The sequence below is a fragment of the Miscanthus floridulus genome, chromosome 4, assembly GCF_019320115.1.
Source record: "Miscanthus floridulus cultivar M001 chromosome 4, ASM1932011v1, whole genome shotgun sequence".
Classification (NCBI taxonomy): Eukaryota; Viridiplantae; Streptophyta; class Magnoliopsida; order Poales; family Poaceae; genus Miscanthus; species Miscanthus floridulus.
This window is the reverse complement of record NC_089583.1, coordinates 96,564,630-96,584,664: the sequence shown is the minus strand read 5'-3', so window position 1 is coordinate 96,584,664 and position 20,035 is coordinate 96,564,630. Positions and strand designations below refer to the sequence as shown.

General features: G+C 45.0%; 1 protein-coding gene across 1 annotated transcript; it reads left to right on the top strand.

The window, feature by feature from the left end:
• Positions 1 to 17,682: 17,682 nt before the first annotated feature.
• LOC136548859 (mavicyanin-like) lies at positions 17,683 to 18,744 on the top strand. The gene is made up of 3 exons (XM_066540234.1): positions 17,683 to 17,760; positions 17,958 to 18,108; positions 18,251 to 18,744. The coding sequence occupies exons 1-3, from the start codon at positions 17,683 to 17,685 to the stop codon at positions 18,595 to 18,597; spliced, it is 576 nt and encodes a 191-aa protein (XP_066396331.1). The 3' UTR covers positions 18,598 to 18,744.
• The last annotated feature ends 1,291 nt before the right edge of the window (positions 18,745 to 20,035 follow it).

Sequence of the window (20,035 nt, the reverse complement as noted above, 5' to 3'; positions counted from 1 at the left end):
TGATTTATTCCTCACACAAACCACACTCACCGATCAAGTGAGCTACAGATCACCAATGACACTTTCCAAGTAGCCGCGGGATAACAGTCGGGACCGCACTACCCAGGGACCACTCGACTGCCAGGACGCACCTTGGGCTCACTCTTCGTGTCCCCGTCATACCCCCTTCAGCACTAGTCTGCCAATCCGAGTTTATCCCAGCTCGAATAGTGTCACTAGCTTCGCGGTCGAAAGGTACTTTATTCGGCCAGCTAAATGTGAGGCATGCGTTCAACATGACAAGAGGGACGAGCAACGATCGGTCCTTAATCGACACAGACGGAAACTAACAGCACCCCAGAACCCTGTCTGGTTGCCTCCAACTTTTTCCGTCCGGTCTCCAATTATCCATCACACATGGTTAATTCTAGGATATCATTCTTTCCATAGCTAAATTCTTCTAGTAACCACCTATAATGTAGGTGACCGGATATCACCGATCGCTACCGGTCTAAGCAAGGCTAAGCAGTTATTCGATCCTGACCTAACAGGGTAAAAGGTAATAAGGTAGGCAAGGATAGTAATAAATGCATCAACTGGTTTCAATCAACTCCTACAACTTAATGCAACAATATATAAACTCATATATATAGAAAGAATTGCTTTTATAAATTAGGAGACTTATAATGCTCCGGGGCTTGCCTCGTTCGAACGAACTAGGTTGATGATCCACGCACTCGGGCAAGTCCTCTCCTGGCTCCTCTTCCTCTGGCACCTCCTGTGCCTGGACTTCTTATGGATCTGTCCTGGTCTGCTCTTCCTGAACTACTGCTAGCAACTCCTCCTGTGATCATGTATGATGCAGATGTATGAGTGCTAATGCATAGGTGCATCGAAGAGATGACATGTAATGATCATGATGCATGAAATGTAGATGAACATGTTTAACTTTATTGGACATAGTAGAAGTAAAGCCCTTCTACAAGGTAGCCAATATCATCCAAGAACATGTACTACCATACTACTACTACAACCACTGTACTAACATGCCAAGTCACCACAGCAATCTAAGATGCTTCAAAGATACACCAAAGCAAACATTATTAACTAATCATGCATTAAAGAAGATTTGTTTATTTCATTTTAAACTAGGGCTACAACAGCAACATATATTTCTGGTGCTCATAAAAATCTGAGAAAATTATAGTAGCATAGTACTACTCTAAGTAGACTACCATAAAATTTTCATGGCATTTGGATAAGTAAAATAGCCTACACAAAAATGACAAGCTATGGCATAATTATGAGCATGAAAATACTTTGTACTATGAAAAGTGTCAAACAATAGATTTGGTATTTTTTCCTATGTTCTACATAGTAAACAATCACTGTACAAAAATTATCATACACATATTTTATACAATTTTTGCTCTCTATTAAAATAACAAAAATCATCAATTAAAAGCACTTGAACTACACCTCAATATTTCTCTACAGAACATGCATGGCATATATTTTTCACAGAAAGTACATCTCAAGAATAGATCAACCAAATTGGAATCATATTTTTCTGATACATATAGGATTTACTAAACATTTTACAAGATATCAGCAATATCAAGAATTAAATAAAGCTCTACATTAAGTATCTCAAAAATGACATGCAATATTTTTATCATGTAGATCTGGTGACAAGGAACACAACAAAATTTGTTTCATCAATTTTGGAGCAATATAACTCGAGATATACATTTTACAAGCTTTTTAATCAATTTTTGAAATCATTTTAGAAATCCTTTTCTTTAAAACTGAAATTCCACCGAACCCTAATCTGCTAGGTGCACCCGGTGCAGTGCACCCTAGAGGTGCTGCCATGTGGGACCCGCGGTCAAGCCGGGCCCACGCGTCAGCCGGAGCCGAGGCAGGGGTCGTCGTTGACCGGCCGGACTTTCGTCCGCCGGTGAGCTCGCTGGCGGTGAGGTCCACCACCAGCGGCTTCCCAGCTACGAGGCGGACCCGATGCGCCAAGAACGGGCATCTGGAGGAGCTCGGAAGCGAGCTTGCCGGCGCGCATGGCGACACGGCGGCGCGGCATGCCCGCGTGCAGGGCACTTCCCGGCCACAGCAAGGCACGGGGAGGCGCTGCACGAGGTTCGCAAGGGCAAGGCGGTGCTAACGCGCGTGAAATCGGAAGGAGAAAGGGAGCGAAGTGGAGCAGAGAGGGGCTGTCCGTGTGGAGCCAAGCTCCGGCGAGGAGAAGCTCACTCCGACAGGAATTCCCGGCTGGTGAAGGCTTACCACGGCAAGCGATGCAAGCACGGGGTGCGCGAGGTGGAGGCGGAGCTGCTGGCGAGACAGTGTGGTCGACGGCGAATGGAACGGCCGAACGGCCAACTCCGGTGAGGAAGCTTGTGCGCGGTGGCGGCGCGTGCGCTGCTGCTGCTATCTGAGCGAGAGAGGCAGGGGGAGTGCGGCACTAGGGTGCATCTGGCCGAGCCTTGAAGGCAGCGGGGACGGTCGGGACGCGGCAGGCCGGTGGTGCTGCGCGGCGAGTTCGCCGCATGGCCGCCACGCGGCGGTCTGGCCTAACGGTCAGGGTCTGGCACGAGTGAGCGGACGGCGGCACGAGGCAGGCCGGGCCGGCTCTCGAGCTGGGCCGAAAGGGAGGCGGCGGCCCATTCAAGGTAAAAATGATTTTTTTCAATTTCTTTTCTCTCCCAATTTCATTCAAACGAATTTTTGAACTTTTTCAAAGTAGTTTCAAACTTTGGCCCAAAAATAAAAGTTGCTCAAAAATTTATTCTCTACAACTTTGCTTTTATGACCAAAGTCAAATTCCAAATAGATTTTGAATTACAAAATTAAAATCAATATTAATTCAAAACCCTAATTTTGAAGAATTATTTTTAAAAGCAAAATTTGGCAAAAATTTAAATATAAACTTTGCTCCAAATTGTATCCTAAATATTTATAAGCTATCTTAGTGATCAAACCAAGAAATCATATCACCCAAACATGAGCATGGCATTTCAAATAGTTTAAACATGATGAATTTCAATTTAATTTCAGCACCACATGAAATGACACTTCCTTTCTTTAGAATGGAATGCATAGATGCTGCTTATGCATAATGAAATGATGATTATGCTCATGAGATGGAATGTTAATGCATGCTTAACACCGAGGTGTTACAGCCCTCCCCACTTATAAGAATCTCATCCCGAGATTTTGAGTTACGAACCATTTGTTATAAAAATCCTTATAAGCGTTTTGCAGATATTCTCCTGTTTCCCACATCGCATCACCATCATCGTGATGACTCCACTGTATCTTATATGTTCTCACCACTTTATTCTGAGTGACTCGGTCCTTAGTGTCCAAAACTCGAACCGGTTGCTCACGGTATTCCAAGTCTGATTTGAGCTGAATGCTCTGAGGTTCTATTCTCTCTTTCGGAACACGCAAGCACTTCTTCAACTGTGATACATGGAAGACTGGGAAGATCGAACCCATCGCTTCTGGTAACTGTAACTTATAAGCCATGGGACCCTTCTTCTCTATGATCTTGTACGGTCCTACAAATCTAGGAGCAAGTTTTCTCTTTACTCCAAACCGTTGTACTTTCTTCATTGGAGTAACCTTCAGATAAACGTAGTCACCTACCTCAAACTCAAGCGGTCTCCTTCTCTTATCGGCATAACTCTTCTGGCGTGACTATGCCGCTTTCATGTTTTGTTGGATAATACGGACCTTTTTCTCAGCCTCGTCAACAAAATCGATTCCATAAAACCTTCTTTCTCCAGGCTCAACCCAATTCAATGGTGTCCTACATTTCCTGCCATACAATGCTTCAAATGGAGCCATCTTGATACTCTCTTGGTAACTGTTGTTGTAAGCAGAACTCTGCCAAAGGTAACCATGATTCCCATGAACCCTTAGACGATAACACACAAGCTCTAAGCATATCTTCAAGAACAGCATTAACTCGCTCTATCTGCCCATCTGTCTGTGGGTGGTAAGTTGTACTCCGAATCAAGCTAGTACCCAAACCTTTATGAAGATGCTCCCAAAAATGAGCGGTAAACTGTGACCCATGGTCAGACACGATAGTCTTTGGTATACCATGTAATCGGACAATCTCTGCAATGTACTTCTCAGCATACTGAGGTGGTCAAAATGTTGTTTTGACTGGTAAAAAGTGAGCTGATTTGGTAAGGCGATCTACAATTACCCAAATCGAATCATTCCCCTTTGGTGTGGTGGGGAAACCGGTGATAAAATCCATACTTATATCATCCCATTTCCAATCTGGTACTGACAAAGGTTGCAACATTCCTACGGGTCTCATGTGAAGAGCTTTCACTCTACAACACATGTCGCAACGAGCAACATACGCTGCAATCTCCTTCTTCATCTTCGTCCACCAATAACGAGGTCTCAATTCTTGGTACATTTTGTTACTTCCAGGATGGATAGACAGCTTAGAGTGATGAGCTTCATCCATCAATTTGTTCTTGAGCTCTCGATCTTTAGGTACAACCAGACGGTCCTTAAACCATAACACTCCTTGTTCATCCACTCTAAAGTGCTTGGTCGATTCTTTCTTCATTTTCTCCTTGATATGGAATATTCCCTTATCTGTTTTCTGACCCTCAATGATCTTGCTTTCCAAGGTACAACTAACCTGGATATTATGCAACACAGCAGGATGCAACAAATTGAACCCATCTTCAAACAATGGTTGCACAACAAGAGAATGTGACTTTCCTACTTAAGGCATCTGCCACTACATTTGTCCTTTCCCGGATGATAGTGCACATTCAGATTATAATCCTTTATTAGCTCTAACCATCTTCATTGTCGCATATTCAACTCAGACTGAGTAAATATGTACTTGAGACTCTTATGATCTGTAAAGATATTGCACACATTCCCAAGCAAGTAGTGTCTCCAAATCTTTAGAGCATGCACAACAGCCACAAGCTCTAAATCATGTGTAGGATAGTTAACCTCATGCTTCCTCAACTGACATGAGGCATAAGCAATGACCCTTTCATCTTGCATTAGAACACATCCTAAATCATTCTTTGATGCATCGCAAAACACATCAAATAGCTTCTCTATATCCGGTTGCGCCAGAACAGGAGCAGTGGTTAGCAAATTCTGCAAGGTGCAGAAAGCTGCCTCACACTCCTCTATCCAAACGAACTTATGATCCTTTTGTAGCAAACTTGTCATTGGCTTGGCAATCTTCGAGAAGTCTGGTATAAAACGACGATAGTAACCGGCTAATCCAAGAAAACTCCGAACCTCATGAACTGTGTTGGGTGCCTTCCAGTCCATAACCTCTTGTACCTTACTAGGATCCACTGAGATTTCATTCTCAGATAACACATGACCGAGAAAAGGAACTGTCTTCAGCTAGAACTCACATTTACTAAACTTAGCATACAGCTGGTGATCTCTAAGTCTAGTCAAGACAATTCTTAGATGCTCTGCATGATCCTGTTCATTCTCTGAGTATACTAGAATGTCATCAATGAACACAATCATGAACTTATCCAACTCTAGCATAAAGACCTAATTCATTAGATACATAAAGTATGCAGGAGCATTTGTCAAACCAAAGGACATGACAAGATACTCGTACAAACCATATCTGGTGGAGAACGTGGTTTTGGGTATATCTTGTGGTCTAATCTTGATCTGATGGTACCCTGATCTCAAATCTATCTTGGAGAACACCTTGGCTTTTGACAATTGATCAAACAAGATATCAATCCGAGGTAGAGGATACTTGTTTTTAATTGTCACCGCATTCAGTGGCTGGTAGTCCACGCACATCCATAAGGAGTTATCCTTCTTCTTCTTCATGAACTAGTGTGGGACATCCCCATTCCGATGAACTTGGACGAATTAAACCCTTAGTCAACAGATCTTGGAGTTGTTTCTTCAACTCGGCTAATTCATTTGAAGGCATCCGATAAGGCCTTCTTGAGATCAGTGGTGTTCCAGGGATTAACTCAATGGCAAACTCAACATCTCTGTTCGGTGGAAGACCGGGTAACTCATCTGGAAACACATCGGAAACTCGCACACTACTGGAATCTTGGCTAGAAGAGTAGTTTAGGACTGCATAAGTTGTACTAGTCAGATCTATTCTCCTAGGTAAGGTTACTTGAAATGTACCTTCTCCAACAGGTTCCTTGAGAGAAATGCTTCTTCCTCGAACATCAATTACTACTCCCATCTTATTCATCCAGTTCATTCCTATAATCACATCTAGAACTAGACCTGGCATAACTATCAAGTTAAGCTGATACTGCCTGTTTGCTATACATAGGGTTATCCCCCGGATTATCTGATTAGTTAACAGATCAGCCCCAGCTGAACTGATCCAATAAGCACATTCCAATTCAACTATCTTTTGCTCATACTTTCTTGTAAATGCTTGACTTATGAATGAATGCGATGATCCAGAATCAAACAAAATGACTACAGGATGATTGTTGATAGAAAACATACCGAGCTGTCATGGGCTCTCCTTCCAGGATGTCATCAATGGTGGTGTGGTGCACATGAGCTTGGTACTGATTCTGCTGCCTCTTGGGACTATGGGCAAAACTTCGCAAAGTGCCCAGGTTGATTGCAGTTGAAACACGATCCTCTTACTTGAGTAGCAGCTCCAGATGAACTACCTTGTCCGGTCTTGGCTTGTGGCACCGCCATCTTGAATGGCTTCTGATTCCTCTGAGGTTGCTGGGCATTCTGATTCCTCCGCTGGGGTGGCCTAAACCTTGCACTAGGGGTAGGCGGACGATACGTAGAACGATTTGCCAATAAGGCCCTTGGCTAGGATGGACCTGACTCAAAAGCCCTCTTGCGAGTCTTGGATGTAGCATATACATTGTTGTTCTTTTCTTGCTTTAAGCAGTCACTAACAAAGTCATTGAAACTAGTTCTTGTGTTGGTACCCACGTGCTTCATCATCTTGGGATTCAGACCTCTCTTGAAACTAGCGATCTTTTTGGTGTTGGTATTCACCATGTCAGAGGCATAGCGACTTAGATTATTGAATGCATGTAGATACTGGGTCACCGTCTTGGTGCCTTGGTTCAGTGCTAGAAATTCTCTAAACTTCATTTCGGTCAAACCCGGTGGAATGTAAACTCCACGAAAAGCCTCTGTGAACTCCCTCCAAGTAATGTGGGCATTGGGGGGAAAAGTGGTGCGATGGTGCTTCCACCACATTCCTACAGGGCCTTATAGCTGATGAGATGCATACTCAGTTTTCAACACTTCTGTCATCCTTAGAACACGAAATTTATCTTCCATGGTGTTTATCCACTCTTCCGCATCCAATGGCTCTGCCGCTTCTTTGAAAATTGGTGATCTGGTGTCCATAAAGTCCTTAAAACTACTATGCTGATTCACTTCATGTCCACCTGGGTTTAACCCACTATGGGTGTTGTCAGCAATATGGTGCAATGCAGCTTCCATGTTCTGCTACATGCCCTCCATGTTGCATTAACTTCCAAGGAACTGTGCGAAGAACTATTCCACGGTGTATGGTGGAGGAGGAGGTGGTGGTGGTGGATCACGGTTCTCATTCCCAGCGGCACTGCCACCTGCCTCAGTCATGTCATACACGGTACGATGAGTGTTCGGCATCTACATATTTCAGCAACAGTAATTATTAGGCGATGTTGTAGAAATTACAGGTGAATGAAAAATTATGTCGTACTAAATTCACTGGAGAGAATAAATTCATACAATAAAACAGGGGCACAATAAGTCATTCCAATTAACACAACATTACTAATTAGATTACTAAAGCGCACACATCGCGTCCAATACAACCAAATCGCTAGCATACATACACTGGACTTTTGACGTTCAGATATCGCCACAAACACATCCAAGTTTTCCAACATTACATCAAGGTCTTAGTCTTTCTACTCATGAGTACATGCCAGACATGTCAACCATGCAAAAGGTCATCGCAAACGAAACCCTAGTAGCTAGCGCAACAACTACTAGCCTACTCATCATGGTCATTGTCTAGGTCAGAGATGTCGACACCATCACTATCTACATCATCGTCATCGTCATCAGCTGGTGCCTCAAGCTCTTCAGGATCCTCATCCTCATCTAGATCCATCTCTATGGCTCTAGGTGGAACGTAAGGGTGGAGCTAGTTATTCAGCTGATGAACCTCCTCATGTAGGTTGTCGTTGTACTCTTCTGCATTGGCCAGCTACTGCTCTAGCTCAACCTGTCAAGCTCTCAGAACATCTTCTGCGGACCAGGCTTCATTCCTCTGGTGGAGCACATGGATCAACATGCGCTCAGTGTTCCTATTGGTGGTGGTCAGATGCTCAACCTGCTCTCTCAGTGCACGTATGTCTCCCTCATAGGCTCTAGTCCTTTGGGTCGTCTGATCCCTCTGACGAGTCAACTGAGCCATCTCTGCACTAAGCCTCTCAATCTCAGTGTCATGATCCCTCTAAAGCTAACATCGGTCATCATGGGCATGACCAAGAGCACTAGACACACATCTCATGCTACCTTCTACTCCATCGAAAGCCTTCATCACTGTGAACATGGCGCTCATGGTAGGGTTATCACTGTTCTGTCCTTCTGCTGCACCAATCTCCAGAGATCTTCCTCTTGCTTACTACCATGAGTCAGTGGAGGGGTTGCCCCTCAGAAAGACTCCAACTAAAGCGGCTGCCAACTCCTAAGGAAAATGATCCATGATATCCCTCAGTGTCCCAAAGGCTGCCCTGTCAGCTCCTTCTTCAACGGTCCTACCAGTTGACTCATAACACCAACCAGTCCACTTAGAACCATCACCTCGGGGACGAACAATGGCCTCCACAATAACCAAGAGACCTTCCCCCAACTGCTCATTTGTCTAGAAGTAGCGGGGCTCCATTCCATTAGGATAGCCTACATAGCTGAGCACTCTCCACAAGAGTGTAGGCATCCCAAACTCTTCAAGAAACGTGTGGCGCTGACGGGTACATGGAGCAAACTGATGGCAGGGAGCTCTGCCTCCGGTGGACTTGCGAGCGGTCTGCTTTGTGCATGCCATCTATAGCAAATTTATTTTATTACTCACATGAGAACAAGGTTAAGTTGTCATTTTTATCAAAATGAGATAATCAACTTATAAGAGGAGGAACAATGCCATGAATGATATGTAACAACATGATTGAAGGGTCGAGATGGCGACTAGAGGGGGGGTGAATAGTCTTTTCTAAAACTTAATCGCGTCGGCTAACCGATACAAATGCGGAATTTAAACTAATGGTCTAGCCAAGACTACACCCCACTATATATGTTTACTAGCACCTTGCAAAGATAACAATTATGCAACAAAAGTGCCGAGCTAGCTAGAGCTCTCCTAAACAATTCTAGGAGCAAGGTCACACAAACCTATGCCACTAGTACTTTAAACAACAAGGGAGCTCCTACACATGCTAGTAAGCAAAAGCACAAAGCTAACTAAGCTCACTAGCAATGCTTAATAACAAGGCAACCAATGCCTAATTAGAGAGCATAAATACTTAGTTACACAAACTAAGCAATGTGACTAACAAGGTTACTAAAACCAAATTAGCCACGCAAGGGAGCTACTTCTATGCTACACAAGCAAGAAGGTAATTAGCAAGCTACACAAGCTATCTAATTACAAGAGCAACTACACAAGCTTAGTATGTATAAAAGTAATTGCAAGCTTGTGTAACGGGGATGCAAACCAACGGGAAGAACAAAGGTTGACACGATGATTTTTCTCCTGAGGTTCACGTGTTTGCCAACACGCTAGTCCCCGTTGTGTCGACCGCTCACTTGGTGGTTCGGCGGCTAATTAGCATCACCCGCTAAGCCCGCACATCGGGTGCCGCAAGAACCTACCCCTTGAGTGAGGGTAGCTCAATGACACGCTTTACTAGAGTTGCTCTTCGCGGCTCCCGCGGGGCGAGCACAATGCCCCTCACAAGCACTTCTCTGGAGCGCCGCACAAGCTTCTTGCGCGCTTCGACGGAGACCACCACCAAGCCGTCTAGGAGGTGGCAACCTCCAAGAGTAACAAGCACCACTGGCTTGCAACTCGATCACCTAGTGCCACTCGATGCAACCTCACGATGCAATCGCACTAGAATCGCTCACTCACACAATCGAATGATCACTATCAAGTATGTGTGTGATGGAGGGCTCCCAAGCACTCACAAGCATGGACACTAAGTCCCTTGAGGTGCTCCACACAGCCATGGCCGAGGGCCACTTCTATTTATAGCCCCAGGGGCTAAACTAGCCGTTACCCCTTCACTGGGCAACGGTCGGGCCGACCGGACGCTCCGGTCGTGTTGACCGGACGCTGAACCTCAGCGTCCGGTCGCTCACAGACGACCACGTGTCCCGGTTCCAACGGTCACTTGACCTGACCGGACGCTCCAGCTTCAACTGACCGGACGCTGGACCCTCAGCGTCCGGTCATTTCCAGTAAGCTCCCGAGCATGATCGGACGCGTCCGGTTGAACGTGATTGGACGCAGCCAGCGTCCGGTCACATTCCAGCTACTGCTACACTCCACGTTAGTGCGACCGGACGCAGCCTGCCAGCGTCCGGTGCATTTAGATCTAGCGTCCGGTCAGTTGACCGACGCCAGCATCTTCTCCATTCTCTTCACCCTTGCTCAAGTGTGCTAACCACAAGAATTTGCATCCGGCGCAATAGAAAATAGACATTCCATGGACCCAAACCCATCTCGACCCTTCAATGATGCATGCACATTCCGTACATTCTCACAAACTTAGGAAAAATAACAATTGCTAGCGGCATAGACGGTGGCATACAACGGTCTCTGATAAACGTAGCTAATATGTACTACACGACAGCGCTGTTATGTACCTGCAAAAGATCCACTTTAGCCCAAACCCTGACAGTATGAAAAATATGCATGAAAGCAGTAAGGTAATCTACTCGCTCTACACGCATCCCTAGATACGCGTACAATGTTAGCAACTACCTGAACCATCATCCTATCGACGGCATCGTCACCACAGATAGAATTCCCCACACATTGGATACCTTCATACAAACACGCGTATGGCATGTAAATAATCCGGCATCCTATAAGCACTTCCCTAGATCGGCAGTGTATCTGATCATGCTCTCACAACTCTCACTTACCGAGGCGTAGAGGCAATGGATCCATACATTACCACTCAAGTGAATGGCACTCATACAATAGCACGCCGTATGAGCAACGAAATAGAAATATGATGCAAAGACCCCCAAGTCAGTACTTAAATAAGCCACCTAGAGTCCTTAACTAGACATAAAGGATATGACCATTGGCACACTATTAAGTTTTTAATTAGGGGTTGAAACACCTATATACTATAGTTTGCAATTAGTTTTGTAACACAAAACCCTTTTGTTTTAAATACACGCATGAACAGTAACATGCTAAACCTTGCTCTGATGCCAGCTGTAACAGAACCGACCAATTATACGAGATTAAGTAAGGAAATCTTCCACCAAAGCAGATAATTTAGCAAACTTAAGCCCATATAACCCGGTAGTCCGTGAAACCACGAAGGATTTCAAACCAATCGACATACAAACCAAGATCGTACAAGTTTAGCAAGTACCGTCACATGTTACATAAAGTTCGCAATGACAGTTGGATACATCAGAGTTTAGAATATAAAGTTATTACAAACCAAGTTCAATCTGAAATAGTAGAAGCAAATAGTTTTAAAGCCACACACACACTTTTAGTTTAGATACAATGCTAGTAGGTAGTCATCTCCAACAAAAGCATCAGATGAGAGATACGGAGTGACCATTGCCCTTGATCATAGTTGTCACCCATCGCCGGGTATAGGTAGTTAATGCAATAGCCATAGTACATTTGACCATCTGCAACAACAATGGGAACAATGCCCTGAGTACGAGAAGGTACTCAGCTAGACTTACCCATCTTAAACCAAAATAAAGCGACACCAAGGATTATGCAAGGCTTTCTTTAGTGGGCTAGCTGACTTGTTTACGAAAAGCATAAGCTATCATGAAGAAACCATTTTAATTACTTTGCATCATCTTTATTATAACCTATCCACCTAGGTAAGCACCTGTACTATAGCAATCACTTGATTAACCAATAACATCTAGTTACCAATTTAGATTTAGCATATCCCATACCATCCAGATAACCATCATTGTTCCATAATAATTACTACGATGCCGTAGCTCGAGTCAAGTGCTCACTATCCAGGAGCGATGGCAATTCGAATCGATTCCTAACCAGCTGGTGATTTATTCCCCACACAAACCACACTCACCGATCAAGTGAGCTATAGATCACCAATGACACTTTCCAAGTAGCCGTGGGATAACAGCTGGGACCGCACTACCCAGGGACCACCCGACTACCAAGACGTACCTTGGGCTCACTCTTCGCGTCCCTGTCATACCCCCTTCAGCACCAGTCTGCCAATCCGAGTTTATCCCGGCTCGAATAGTGTCACTAGCTTCGCGATCGAAAGGTACTTTATTCGGCCAGCTAAATGTGAGGCATGCGTTCAATATGACAAGAGGGACGAGCAATGATCGGTCCTTAATCGACACAGACGGAAACTAACAGCACCCCAGAACCCTGTTTGGTTGCCTCCAACTTTTTCCGTCCGGTCTCCAATTATCCATCACACATGGTTAATTCTAGGATATCATTCTTTCCATAGCTAAATTCTTCCAGTAACCACCTATAATGTAGGTGACCAGATATCACCGATCGCTACCGGTCTAAGCAAGGCTAAGTAGTTATTCGATCCTGACCTAACAGGGTAAAAGGTAATAAGGTAGGCAAGGATAGTAATAAATGCATCAACGGTTTCAATCAACTCCTACAACTTATGCAACAATATATAAACTCATATATATATAGAAAGAATTGCTTTTATAAATTAGGAGACTTATAATGCTCTGAGGCTTGCCTCGTTTGAACAAACTAGGTTGATGATCCACGCACTCGGGCAAGTCCTCTCTCGGCTCCTCTTCCTCTGGCACCTCCTGTGCCTGGACTTCTTGTGGATCTATCCCGGTCTGCTCTTCCTAAACTACTGCTAGCAACTCCTCCTGCGATCCTGTATGATGTAGATGTATGAGTGCTAATGCATAGGTGCATCGAAGGGATGACATGTAATGATCATGATGCATGAAATGTAGATGAACATGTTTAACTTTATTGGACATAGTAGAAGTAAAGCCCTTCTACAAGGTAGCCAATATCATCCAAGAACATGTACTACCATACTACTACTACAACCACTGTACTAACATGCCAAGTCAACACAGCAATCTAAGATGCTTCAAAGATACACCAAAGCAAATATTATTAACTAATCATGCATTAAAGAAGATTTGTTTATTTCATTTTAAACTAGGGCTACAACAGCAACATATATTTCTGATGCTCATAAAAATCTTAGAAAATTACAGTAGCATAGTACTACTCTAAGTAGACTACCATAAAATTTTCATGGCATTTGGATTAGTAAAATAGCCTATACAAAAATGACAAGCTATGGCATAATTATGAGCATGAAAATACTTTGTACTATGAAAAGTGTCAAACAACAGATTTGGTATTTTTTCCTATGTTCTACACAGTAAACAATCACTATACAAAAATTATCATACATATATTTTATACAATTTTTGCTCTCTATTAAAATAATAAAAATCATCAATTAAAAGCACTTGAACTACACCTCAATATTTCTCTACAGAACATGCATGGCATATATTTTTCACAGAAAGTACATCTCAAGAATAGATCAACCAAATTAGAATCATATTTTTCTGATACATATAGGATTTACTAAACATTTTACAAGATATCAGCAATATCAAGAATTAAATAAAGCTCTACATTAAAGTATCTCAAAAATAACATGCAATATTTTTATCATGTAGATCTGGTGACAAGGAACACAACAAAATTTATTTCATCAATTTTGGAGCAATATAACTCGAGATATAAATTTTATAAGCTTTTTAATCAATTTTTGAAATCATTTTAGAAATCCTTTTCTTTAAAACTGAAATTCCACCGAACCCTAATCTGCTAGGTGCACCCGGTGCAGTGCACCCAGAGGTGCTGCCACACGGGACCCGCGGTCAAGCCAGGCCCACGCGTCAGCCGGAGCCGAGGCAAGGGTCGTCGTTGACAGACCGGCTTTCGCCACCGGTGAGCTCACTGGCGGTGAGGTCACCACCAGTGGCTTCCCGCTACGAGGCGGACCCGATGCGCCAAGAACGGGCACTAGAGGAGCTTAGAAGCGAGCTCGCTGGCGCGCATGGCGACACGGCGGCGCGGCATGCCCGCGTGCGGGCACTTCTCGGCCACAGCAAGGCACAGGGAGGCGCGCACGAGGTTCGCAAGGGCAAGGCAAGCGCTAACACGTGCGAAATCGGAAGGAGAAAGGGAGCGAAGTGGAGCGAAGAGGGGCTATCCATGCGGAGTCAAGCTCTGGCGAGGAGAAGCTCACTCCAGCGAGGAATTCCCGGTCGGTGAAGGCTTACCACGGCAAAGCGACGCAAGCACGGGGTGCGCGAGGTGGAGGCGGAGCTGCTGGCGAGACGAAGTGGTCGACGACGAACTGGAGCGGCCGGAACGGCCAACTCCGGCGAGGAAGCTTGTGCGGGCGTGGCGGGCGCGTGCGCTGCTGCTGCTGTCCGAGCGAGAGAGGCAGGGGGAGTGCGGCGCCAGGGTGCGTCTGGTCGAGCCTTGAAGGCAGCGCGGGGACGGTCAGGACGTGGCAGGCCAGTGGTGCCGCGCGGCGAGTTCGCCGGCGCATGGCCGCCACGCGGTGGTCGCGGCCTGACGCGATCGGGGCGCTGGCGCGGGCGAGCGGACGACGACGTGGAGGCAGGCCGGGCCGGCTCTGCGAGCTAGGCCGAAAGGGAGGCGGCGGCCCATTCAAGGTAAAAAAGATTTTTTTTTCAATTTCTTTTCTCTCCCAATTTCATTCAAACGAATTTTTGAACTTTTTCAAAGCAGTTTCAAACTTTGGCCCAAAAATAAAAGTTGCTCAAAAATTTATTCTCTACAACTTTGCTTTTATGACCAAAGTCAAATTCCAAATAGATTTTGAATTACAAAATTAAAATCAATATTAATTCAAAACCCTAATTTTGAAGAATTATTTTAAAAGCAAAATTTGGCAAAAATTTAAATATAAACTTTGCTCCAAATTGTATCCTAAATATTTATAAGCTATCTTAGTGATCAAACCAAGAAATCATATCACCCAAACATGAGCATGGCATTTCAAATAGTTTAAACATGATGAATTTCAATTTAATTTCAGCACCACATGAAATGACACTTCCTTTCTTTAGAATGGAATGCATAGATCCTGCTTATGCATAATGAAATGATGATTATGCTCATGAGATGGAATATTAATGCATGCTTAACACCGAGGTGTTACACTTTTCCTCGAGGTTTGGCATTCTTATTGAAGTTCTTTTTCTTGTCCTTCACAAGGTTAGCAGAGTCATCCTGTAAGGACCTCAGCCTTTCCTCTTCTTAAACACACATTGCGATGAGCTTCTCGACGTCCCACTTGTTGGGCTACATGTTGTAGTTAACAACAAAGGTTTCATACTCATTTGGTAAGGAAGTAAAAACCAAATGAATTAGGAACTCATTCTTGAGCCCCAAATCCATTGGCTTCAGCTTCGAAGCCGTGTTGCTAATCTTTAATATGTGCTCTCTGATACCGCCACCAGTATATTTTTCATTGAACAATTTCTTAATCAATGTACTAGCATAAGCCTTTGAAGAGCCAGTGAATTGACTCTCCACCTTCTTAAGATACTCCATGGCGGTATCACAGTCTAGGATAGACCCTCTTATAGCATCTGAAATTGTGGACTTAGCCACCATCAAGCACTTACGGTTTGAAATGTCCTATTTCTTATGTTCGAGATCATACTTCATCTGCACTTCTACATGTCTTGCTGTCGAGCAGTGAAATCAGCATCAGACTTATTTTCTTCGCTCACCGGATCCACTGGCTCAGTAGGACACGAGGAGGTAAGCGCTAGGTCATTTTCAGACAGCGCAAGTGCTAACTCATACTTCTCTCGCCATACCCTATAGTTGCCTCCTTCAAGAGGTGGTATGCGCGAGATGAATGCCATTTGGTTGAGTTCTGAAAAACACCGTCAGAGATAGTGAGAAAATTATGACATAATAATTGCATGCTTTAATTTAACATTGGTCAAAATTAAACATACAATATTCTTATACACTAATTCTACATCACCGTTGGGCAGAAATAGAATTATTGCATGGAAAACTTATGAATAAACATTATAATATTGTTATTATCAACATTAGTCAGAAAAATAACAATATTATAATTTATTGACTAAAAATAACTACTCTTCAAATTAAATTCTCTCATTGATTTGAATTTAATTATAAGATAATAAACTATTACATTGCAGCGGAAACATGAAAAATTATTTATCTACTTTTCAAAAGCATTTACTATACTAATCTACTCTCTGAAAAAATTATCCCGTTGGTTCAAATTTTGATAGAGATTTAAACTGAACAAAATTCATCGAAATCTGCTTCTGAAAATAATAAAACAAAAACGAAAAAATGTTACGGTGTAATTTGGACCAAAATTCTTGGCGCGCTGTGCACTATCGCGGCCCAGCTGCGAAAATCGGCCCGCGCCTGTTCGGCTCTCGTGTGCGCTGCGCCTAGGCCGCAACCTGGGCCTGGGCCAGCGCGCCCACCTAGGTCGAATGTTGGCCCGTTCGTTGTCAGCCGTTCATCTGCATCAGATAGTCAAGCGCACGCGTCGATCGAACAAAAACCCGGCACGGTGGCCTCCCCTGAAACCCTATCTCACTTCGACTCCCTCCATCTTCTATCTCACCGCAGCGATGACACCGAGTGAGGCGAGGCGAGGCGATGATAGCGCCGTCGTCGGCGCACACGCTCCCTAGTGGGTGAGTGCGCCGCCGTCGAGCGGCCTGGCCACGACGCCCTTGGCCAGAACACGCGCCCGCTCAACGTGCAGCGGTAGCTCGACCCTTCTTCTCGTGCGCCGATGATGCTGCAGCGCGGTGCAGCGGCGAAGTAGGCCTCTTCCCCTTTCCGTTTTCTTCTCTGATTGGATTTTTCTTTTTTTTCTTCTCGGATCTATCCGATTTAGGGTTGGGGATAGGTTAGGATCGAGATTAGGGTTAGGGTTTCCGTACTGTTCATCTTCCCTGAGTAGTTTCTTCATGGGTTAGGGCTCGGTTCGAGTTCTCTTGAAGCCAAGAACCCGTTCTTACTGTTGTTCTTCACCCGATTTGGGTAAGGGTTCGGTGATCCTCTTCTCTTCTTAGATCCGAACAGATCTAATTTGTTTCTTACCCCTGCATGATCTACATCTAGTCAGATGGTTCCGATTGGCTAGATCTACGTCTAGTTAGGCGACTGATATCATTGATAGACTTAAAGCAGGATCACTAGCCATAGATCTAGCATGTGTACTTGTATTTGGAGTAAACAGCGAGTCCTAGAATGCCTACCAGTATGGGATTAACAGATAGAGTGAGAGGAAGAGGTGGAAGAAGTGCAAACCATCGCCCACCTTCGAGGAAGACGGGCTGGCCATGGCGGCGCTTGGTGAAGACTCGGTGGAGGTGCTGTGTCAAAGGGCGGTGGTGCAGTGGCGGCGTTGGCCGGTGACGGTGCTTTCCGTCACTGACTGCGCACCCTCTCTTAGATCGGATTAGAGTTGTGTCGGTGGGACGACTGTAGCTCAGATGAACCTCGTGATCTGAGCCACCGGCCCCCACATTTCTTTTATAGCACAATGTGACGGGCCCCACCAACCCTGTAGGGTTGGACGCCCCCGATCAGGGCATGAATCCAAGAGCCCAATTAGCCGGCCATCCTCCACCTCGTCCTCCTCCTTGCAGCGGCTCGACGGCACGGCGCGACGGACAACGTCCTCGGCTACTCCGCTCGGTGGGTCATCGGCCCCAACTACCTCACCTGGTCGCAGAAGTACAACTTCACCGCCGGCGACACCCTCGGTACGTACGTTACGCGCGCCACGCACTACATTTTTTTTTTTTTTGCCAAAAGATCGTTAATTCTATTAGCTGCTGCTGGCCTGCTCCTGGTTGGTCTTGTGGCCTGATCGATACACAAACAACCTGTCGATGCGCCCTGCAGTGTTCGACTACGTGAAGGAGCAGCACAACGTGTACCGGGTGACGCAGGACGAGTTCCGGACGTGCGAGCCGGCGAGCCGCACGCTGGGCATGTGGGCGACGGGCCACGACCTCGTCAACCTCACCGTGCCGGGGGGCTACTGCTTCCTCTGCAACGTCGCCGGCCACTGCCTCGGGGGCATGAAATTCTCCATCGAGGTGGCCGCGCCGCCCCCACCGGCCCTGCCGTCGCAGCCACCGCCGCCGAGCTCGGGCGGCGCGCCGTGGATTGCACGGCGGCCCGCGTGGCCGGAGGTGGCGCGGATCCCATTCCTCGCGGCGATCGGCCTGCTGCTGATTCTCGCTTGATTATCGATTGGTAGGTGGTTGTACTAATATTTTTGTGATGGTTGACCTGGACCATTTCTTGGGATTGGTTCTATGTGCTATTGCTATGCAACTATGCAAGTAATGGCGTGCGCATGTGTATGTCTACGGTTGATTGATAGTGTTGACTTTGTACTCAAAATGTAACAGTGCATTTCTCTCTGCGTCTTGTTATCTGTATGTGTGTTAGTATTCATTCACTGGCATCATCTGATCAGAGTACTTCGTCAAGAATTTCGTGTATTTTTCTAAAAAAAAAACAAAGATCATGGCGTGTCCAACAAAATGCCCATCAAAGATCTGCAACCTCCACAAAGATCAAATCAAATGTCTCTCTTTTTTCTGTCGCTTACTAAACTGAAAAAAGTAGCTGTAGGTATCGGCCCATGCAACAGCGAACATTGGGATTTGGGAGGCAGACTACAGCAAAGAATATATTTTTTTCTTCTTCTTGGACGTGGGCTTCCTGGTTTGAGATCCAGAATTTCTTCTTGTCCGGCTTCCTGATCTGAGATCCGGATTTTCTTCCTTGTCCTTGCCTTTTTCACTAGTTTCCTAGTGACAGATCTTCTTGTGTTTTTTTTAAGAATTAGACAGTACATGTAGACGTTCACAACATGTAAACACACTGGCTCCTATGAACACACGCACGTAAACTCTTCCCCTATGAGTACCTCTGAAGGACTGAGTCGACAGATCTCGAGATTCACAAAGTCACCACAGGTGCCTCGCTATCGACGGGATTCACGAAGTCACCATTGGCGTCTCGCTGTCGACACGGACGTTGTCAACCACTAAAAGCATAGCGCCATTAAATCATAGAATAAATTCAGAAAAAATACGAGCACCTACGCCAAGTCGAGAACATGAACCCGGGTGGATAGGTTCCACCACAAAAAGCCTAACCAACTGATCTATGATCCGTTCACAATCTTCTTATGTTTGTTGACCCAAGTTATATCGTACAATGTACTCTATTAGTAAGCTGCCCAACTTATTACCAAGTCAAGCTAGGCTTCACTAGGCGATCCGCTGGGTGTCACTAAGAACAGCTCCACTGTGTTGTCAAACTGAACCGTGAGGAAGAAGAAAGGGCAATAGAAGTCGATTTCAACACCGGAGATTCCGAACTGAGGGGAAGATTTCACGGATCGACTCTCCAACATGGTTCGAACCTAGGGAATAAAAATTTTCCACCGACGAAGGGAAGGATGGTGTGACAGAACCGCCCAATTTATACAAGATCAAGTACGGTTGTCCCCGCTAACACATTGACACGCGCATATTTTCACTTATATAAACCTGATAGTCATGCCGAGTGTCACGAAGGACCTCAGTAAATCAACATCACAACCAAGATCGTGTGATTAAGCAAATACGTATCACATACACAGAGTTGCAGTAGAAATAATATTACAAA